Genomic DNA, 7,720 nt, shown 5'->3' on the forward strand with positions numbered 1-7,720 from the left:
AATAAGAAAAGAGGCAATGAGCATCTCGATGATGATTTGATCGACATTATAGATCTCTCGACGTATCCGCTACGATACGCCGAGGAAGGGGTGTACATGAAACTGGTTGCCCGTGGAAGCAAACTCTGGCAGCTCAGGAGAAAGAGTCTCGTCTGTTTCAACGAATCCGACAATGACTATTCCCAGGTTTGTTCTGCACCTACCTGCGTTTTGTTTCCGATAGGCTTACTCTCTCCAATTGTGTAGGCCGAGCGCCGATGCATGATTGACTATTCCATGTATAAACACCTTCACCCACACACACATAATTCTATAAAACCTGGATACTACGGACCGGAACCAAGCTGGATGGATGAAATGCCAGAAGACGCATCGCTTGCTTGCTTGTCTCCAAAAATCCTTGGCTTTGACTTTTCGAATAAGTCCTGGAGTAGGTAGCCCAGTTTTGACCGCGTGTGACATGGGGGGCTTTACTGACCTGGTGTGTAGAGAATTTGATGGTAGACCGCATCACCGAGGTGACTTGGAACAAAGCCGCCTTTAAACAGCTTGTCGTTCCTGAAGAGACGAAAGAACTCATCCTGGCCACGGTTACGGTGCACGGGCAGCGGTCCAGCGCGACCATGGACATCATCGATGGCAAAGGCCAGGGGCTTCTGATGCTGTTGCACGGCGGTCCAGGGACAGGGAAGACATTGACAGCAGAGAGTATTGCGGAAATGCAAGAGAGGCCGCTCTATCGAGTGACCTGCGGTGACATTGGTATCGAGCCCAAAGAGGTGGAAGAGGTAACTCTCGTAACTCATAACCATAAGATGGAATGACTGACAAGACATAGTATTTGGGCCATGTTCTAGAGCTTGGCAAGACTTGGGGATGCGGTATGGGTCTTACTGACAATACACAATAACAATTCTATACTAACTTATATCAGTGGTTCTTCTCGACGAGGCAGACGTTTTTCTAGAAGAACGTTCTTTCACAGACCAAAAGCGCAATGCGATCATTTCCAGTACCCTCCCCAACCCCCTTACTCAAAACACCAGGACCCTAACTTGAACAGTCTTTCTCCGAGTACTCGAATACTACGACGGGATCCTCATCCTAACGACAAACCGCGTCGGCAGCTTCGACGAAGCCTTCAAGTCACGCATCCACCTGGCGCTCGCCTACCCCAAGCTCAACGAGGAGGACCGGTTGAAGATCTGGCAAAACTTCATGCAGATGCTCCCGCGGTCCGGAGAACGCGTCGACATGGACGACTTGAGGATGAACCTGCCCAAGCTGGCACGCATCGAGGTCAACGGGCGGCAGATCCGCAACGTCGTCACCATGGCGCGGCACTTGGCCAAGTACCGTGGTGAGATGTTGCGCGCCAAACACATGCAGGATGCGGTGCGGTCGGTGGAGAAGTTCAACGAGTATCTGAGTGATGTGAAGGGCATCCAGGATGATGAAAGGGCCCGGGGGCTTACGTTACGGTGAGGGAAGGACGCGGAGACTGAGAGAGTGTCATGTAAGTCACAGAGGGACAATGGCCAGCTTCGCTGCATTTGGAAGCGTCTATATCAGGAGGGGTTAATAACTTGAAATGCTATATTGGACGTATTGTCTTTCCCGAAATGGCATGCATTAAGCTCCAAACACTTTCCAATATACCACGCCATGCAGTAAAGTAGCAGAGATCCGTTCCGTTTCGCATTGGCCTCTCTCAAACACACCACATCACACCGGCGTGAATTCTCGCATGTTGCGATTTGCGGATGACAGTATCTCAAGTGAGACCACGCTCGATCCTAAACGCCACGGCTCAAGCAACAGGTCACAGCGTGGTATTGGAGGCCAGCCTGCCATTCTAAGCCACCACGTTACGGACATGGCAGGACGAATACAGTCCGGCACTGTGCCTCTCCGTCTGCATTCCATGCCGTTCCCGGTGGCACGCGAGACAAACAAGCAACTCAGGCGAATGGCAGCCGTGCCTTTTTGCGTTCTGCGGCGTTTGATCCTCACACAATGGCCGATCCGCAGGCCCAAGGAGCCATGACTATCCGCGCCTCACAGCAGCTGACGCCGCGCAGAGGCCAAAGATGTGCCATGCCATCCATGATCCATCACTGCACGATCCGCAGTCCAGCCCACGCCAGAGCTAACACCGTCTTGACTGGCCTGGGCTTGGCTGGGCCACCACCATGATACTCACTGGTTGACTGGGTCACGCAGCCGCACAGCGGGACACCACCGCGCTGCAAGTAGTTGATCAGCGGAGCCAAGTTAGCCAAGTTCCAGCCGCGGGACCTGTGATGGAAACTGACGCCGCTGGCCGCGGAATGGTGTGTCGTTCCCCGTGCAGCCCGGCAACGCGCTGGACCGCGTAAAGTGCTTGCATCAGGGCATCAGGGCGGGCTCCCCAATCCCAATCATGGCGTGCCATACCGGTAAGTACCCTCGCTCTTGGGGGGCGGATGTGTGACGGACGGGCTTCAAATGTCACCCCTTTCAAACAAGAATCGATCCATTCTGCCCTTGATATCCTCCCGCATTCACACCCCAAGCGCCCGCCTCGCCCTGCAGGCCCATCAAATCCCTCCGCCGCCGCGAGGGTGCGTTTCCCTTCCTCTCCCCCATCCCACGGCCACGGCCGCCACGGATTGGCCGGTCTCCACGCACCTGGACCGGCGTCCAGTCTCGGAGGGGTGACCAGCAGCCACCACACTCCACCGAGGAGAGAAGGGGAGGGGGTTGCAGGGGCCCCAAGGACGGTGGTGGAAGCGGTTTAGTGTGAGGAGACGAGGGCCAGCCCAACGGAACAGCAAACAATATCAGTGGCACCGGCACGATGGAGACGGGGCGGCGAGACAGGCTAACCCGCTCCTCGTCTGGTGGATATGATGAGGGGCCCAACTGGGCCAACTGGGCCAGGAAATCGACAATACGACATCTTTCTTTTCTCCTTCTCGATGAGGAACTGCGCCGGCGTCCCGGGTTTTGCGGCCAAGGAACCAAGGGACGAAAGGGGGGCGTGAGGCAACCAGACGAGCCTGGCCGTGACCGACGCCAGGGATTCGGGTGGCGGCCACTCAATCTCGGTCTCGGGCAGGCCATGATGAAACCGTGACGGCCTCTGTCCACCGGATTCCCGCACCTGAGATGAAGCATTGTTCCGACGCCTCTCTCGGGCGGCCTTCTCGCTCACACGCCAGCCGGGCCTGTCGTGATGACTGGGAAATCGCTGACGGCGAGAGGGAAAGCCACAGACGATGCAATACATACTGCACCCGAACCGACGATCCGGGCCGTTCCATGTCATGTCACGCCACTCCGCCATTGAGATTGAGCCTCGTCATCCAACACCATCAGCATCGCCCTCATCCATGCAATCCCCACCAGGGCGTGGCCTCACCTCACCTCACGTCGCCTCCTTAGCCCTCGAGGGAACCGCAAGTCACGATACCCTCTCCTCACATGAGCCTTCCGGTCCCTCGTGTTGCCGGCCCGCCTGTCTGACCCCGGGTGCGCCGTGGAGCTGGGTGCGCCGGACAAACGCCTTCGGCGACGACGAGGGGATTGAGGACGGCATGTAGGGAAGGCATCACAGGTAGCCGGGCCGTCGCCGCTCACGTTGCACAGCCAGCTATAATGAGTTGAAGCCGGGTAGACCCTGATGCTGACCAAACCGTTGGCTTGGGCGGCTCAACACCCGACATACAGGGTAAGGTCCAGGCGGTTTTGTTAAATCTAGTTTCGAATGATCCCACGACGCGGAGTAGACACCACTGCCTACCGAATCCACCGACTACTGATTCAAATAATTGCTTCGCCAATATGCCTGAGGCCCAGGCGCCAACGGACGGGATTGGTGAATCTCATAGTGAGGCATAAGCACGAGGTTCTACGAGGACCAAGTATGATGACACCTTCATAAGCGGGACAGGAGTGTTGAGTGAGCACTGTCGGCATCTCACTCCAACAGCGGGAGGTACGATGAGCGATCTTGTCTCTTCCCACGCCTCTCGAGCTTTGACTTGCCATGATGCCCGTTTGTGATCGGCTCCGTAGCCATCCATGATCGTCACGCCGCGCGTGCATTTACTAGTTGGTTGTCGTGGCGGGCAGCATGTCAAGAACACGCAGGCTGACTGACAGGCTCCCGACGGCTTCCTTCACTTCCAGCCCCGGCATTGTCAGATCCCGTTCGTATAAATGCTTCGCCCGGGGATCCGGCGCCCCGAGGATGCCAGATGATTCGTAAATCGGCGACGTGGGCAGTTAGTCCAGTTGCAATCCCATCGCATCCATGCACACCGACAGACACACGGTGGCCCGGCTTTCGTCGCCAACAAGGCGGCGTCCAACGAGATGGCTGTCGGTTCGCCACTACACCACGCCTTTCTCACCCGCTGCAGAGCTGCCTCGTCTCACCAGTAGGCATCCAGGTGCGTTTTGCTTTGTTTCAACCAGGATGGAAGGGCCCCCAACTGGAGGCTGGCGCCAAGATGCGGTCGGGCTCAATAGGTCGACACCACCAAAGATGCTCCAGCGGCCGGTACGGATACTCCGTGCTTGGTTGGAAATAGGATCGGAGGCGCGGGCTGTGACGAGTCTGAGCCCAGCCCAGACCTTGGCCATTTATTGTGATTGCCCATTCCCGAGTCTTGCTCGTCTCCACAGACGGGATCATGTACCAACCGGAAAGGGCACGACCAGAGGACATGGACAGGAGTTATCTTGGGCCCGGTGTATTCGCACTGCGTCGGTTCTTTCAAGGCCCAGTACCGGTAGTGGTCGCTCGCTCGCTCCACCGCTTCATGAATGCAGCTGATCAAAGCAAAGTGCGACGCAGGTGGCGAGTTAGGTTTGGATTTAGATTGCTTCGTCCATGGCGGATGCGTCGCACTGTGGCGGCCACCAGTGAACAAGCCTCTCTTCACAGCCTGCAGCTGCCGTGAACTAGCAATGACCCCATACCCATGTCCTGGGCCGATTCATTGAGGCCTGAGAAGCACTTCGCGGGCGGCCTGGGCAGGCTAGTACATAGCAACCAGCCAGGATGTGCACTGCGGGTGATGCACAATACATGCCGAGGCCGCCACCAACAAAAATGATAAGGCGATGCAGACAGCGTCCACGTCGACAGCGCCTCGTGGCCGTGTGGAAAATATCACCGCGCGAAGTTTCAGGGAGACAAGATCTGCATGAACTTGGGAAGCCACCGCAGGGCTGTTGAGATAGTCACTCTGTCGGCGTGCGGATGTAGTATCCGGATACCGTGAGCTGCCCTGATAATCTCATCTCCTGTAGACCACTTATTATTAGTTCTGAAATCCGATGGGCGTCAAATTTGGCACGCCGTCCGGGGGTTATTGCGGGGCAGACGGCAGGAATTGATGTGATCCGTATTGATCATCGAACCGACAACTTGATATACCCTGCATCAATGATCCTCTTCACCGTTCTTAGTTATTACCACCTGCGGCGACTATTGAAAACACGTATAGAGCCGTGACCGAAAAGCTGTCGCGTCCTCTAAGTGCAAGCCCCGGTTACGCTGTTCGTGGGCCGAAGTCCTACGTAACAAAGAGTGGTTTACTCCGTACTAGGAAACGGAATCTCTCGAGTGGATCAGACCTGTTTCTCAGCCCCGATTTATTCGTTGACGGCAAATGGATTGAGGGCGCTTCTGGGCCGCCGACTGGGTGAGAATGAGCCGCTCAAAAGACATGTACCTACCTGGCTTTGGCTGAAATTTGCATGCCCAAGTGTGTTGTACCACCCTAGAGACGCGAACGGTTTGAGAAATATTCTGCCCGAACACCTGTCGTCCCATGGCCATCTACAGGGCTAGGGCCGCCGGGATGTGACGAGGGTATAGGATAGGTTGAAGTTGATCTCTGGAAAATGCCGGCCCTGGTGCCTGTGATACTGGAAGTCCTGTTAGGATGAACGGATAGCTCCGTGGCTCGCCAACATTGGCCTGGTACAAGAGGCGGACAAGGAAGCCATTCAGGCAATAGCACGGTCAACCGAATGTCTGTGGTGAGATATGGGCCAGGTTCCGGGCCGGCTTCGAGGGGCAAATTGGGGGTCATAGCATGGGCCGTATCTGACTTCAATAGACCATCTTTTGCAATCCAAGACATCCACATACAATGTACGAGCACGGTTATCATTGCCAACAGGATCGACAGCAAGTTTCTGATTAGCTTACTTGCCAAGGGATACACACACAGCTGGTTGGGTCGCCGGGAGTATCATGGCTGTTTGGTCATTCGACCCGCCGGCTGACACAGAATGACGGAGGAGTGTGGTATTCGCCAGAGAGCATGACGGGAACGGGCATGCTGAAGTGCGGTGGAGCGAGAGCAAACCAAGACATCTTGTCGACCTGGCCGAGGAGCATCGCCAACGCCAATTGCAGCCGAGATGGCCATAGACCCGCTGATCTTTTGGGACATGCGTAGCGTAGCGGTGCGGACGACGGAGTACACGGACACACAAGACCACAACGTGTTGGCTTTGGTGGCGGCGGGACATGGCTCTTGGGTGCTGCCTCCACCACATGGGGCAGAAGGCGGTCGGATGACCAATCACAGACATTCAGATGTGAGCATCTGTCGTCGAGTCAAACTGCGTTTGCTCGAGGGCGGAACCTGTAGGGGGGGTCTCGTGCATGTGCAGGAGTGTGGACATCACAACGAGAAAGCCTCATCGGGTGCAATATTTTACCACAGTGGTGTAATGCGACTGCATGTACCTCCTTGTCCAGGATATATATCCAAGGTTAAACCATCCATCCACCGACAGGGAGAGGATTTGTCTTGGGTCAAGTGACGATGATCAGCTTCCAGAGAAAGGGGAGCATTGGCGTTGCAAAAACCCGAGTCTCCCGGTGATTGATCCATGTAGTTGGCCCTGGCTTGATTTGCTGTTTCTTGGGGTCTTGGACACCCCATCATGGCCAGGGATGGATCCAGCGCTACCACCTGGGGAAGGGGTGACGGCAGGGCCTGTTCCGTGTACAACTGTTAACGCTTCTGACTTTGTCAGAGAGGCAAACGACGCGACGGACTGAGCCACACCATGCAAAACCCCTGCAATGGTGTAATCCACCGACGTGAGCGGATGCAAACTCGGGGCAAATTCCGTGGATGCTCCTGTGCCTCGAAAATCCTCTCATCCGGTAAAAGTTGCTGAATTGTGGCACTCAACCTCAACCATCATCGGCCATCCCTTCCGGGACGAAACTTTGCCCGACATGCGCCAAGGCCGGCTTGGTGCGCGCGGGTCCAACTAGAGTATCGGCCACGCTGGGGGGGATTAAAGAGCGAAGACAGGCCGGCGAGACGGCGTCACGCCCGGACGAGGAAGCCGGCGTTTGTGGATGCTGGCATGCGTGTCAGGCAAGCGATTTCCTTTGTCTTTGACGGCCCAGAGCGACAAGGTTGCTGGAGGACAGCAGAGAGCAGAGGGAGCAGCGGCCCGGTGTGATTGGCCGAGAAGCGGGCCGAGTGCAAGCTTTTGGCAATAGTCTTTGTCCGCCGGGACGAGGGCCAGAGGCATGGGCCTTGTCCCCATCTAGGCGAAGTGGTGAGGTGAGATGGAACCTTGTGCAACTAAGCTGTGATTTGGGGAGGGGAATCCAGGCGCCGTCGTGCAGGCGCTGATCCGTCTCGTTTGCCAACTTCAGTCGACACTGTTGCTGTGTCTTTGATATTAGTCT

At 56.1% G+C, this 7,720-nt stretch overlaps 3 protein-coding genes across 3 annotated transcripts; 2 read left to right on the top strand and 1 right to left on the bottom strand.

Moving 5' to 3' along the window:
* Positions 1-623: 623 nt before the first annotated feature.
* On the top strand, positions 624-1,485 carry BGZ61DRAFT_359842 (P-loop containing nucleoside triphosphate hydrolase protein; the record flags this gene model as incomplete). The annotated part of the gene is made up of 4 exons (XM_046241107.1): positions 624-797; positions 860-887; positions 935-1,012; positions 1,064-1,485. 4 exons carry the CDS (start codon positions 624-626, stop codon positions 1,483-1,485), a joined length of 702 nt encoding a protein of 233 aa, XP_046100598.1.
* A 759-nt stretch (positions 1,486-2,244) lies between these two features.
* Positions 2,245-3,481, bottom strand: BGZ61DRAFT_68346 (uncharacterized protein). The gene is made up of 2 exons (XM_046256978.1): positions 2,464-3,481; positions 2,245-2,406 (listed from the first exon to the last, which is right to left on the bottom strand). The coding sequence occupies exon 1, from the start codon at positions 3,157-3,159 to the stop codon at positions 2,500-2,502; it is 660 nt and encodes a 219-aa protein (XP_046100599.1). The 5' UTR covers positions 3,160-3,481; the 3' UTR covers positions 2,245-2,406; positions 2,464-2,499.
* A 712-nt stretch (positions 3,482-4,193) lies between these two features.
* Positions 4,194-5,330, top strand: BGZ61DRAFT_68368 (uncharacterized protein). The gene is made up of 2 exons (XM_046256979.1): positions 4,194-4,784; positions 4,834-5,330. Exons 1-2 carry the CDS (start codon positions 4,298-4,300, stop codon positions 4,947-4,949), a joined length of 603 nt encoding a protein of 200 aa, XP_046100600.1. The 5' UTR covers positions 4,194-4,297; the 3' UTR covers positions 4,950-5,330.
* The last annotated feature ends 2,390 nt before the right edge of the window (positions 5,331-7,720 follow it).

Source organism: Ilyonectria robusta, assembly GCF_021365365.1.
Source record: "Ilyonectria robusta strain PMI_751 chromosome Unknown BGZ61scaffold_18, whole genome shotgun sequence".
In the NCBI taxonomy this organism is placed as follows: domain Eukaryota; kingdom Fungi; phylum Ascomycota; class Sordariomycetes; order Hypocreales; family Nectriaceae; genus Ilyonectria; species Ilyonectria robusta.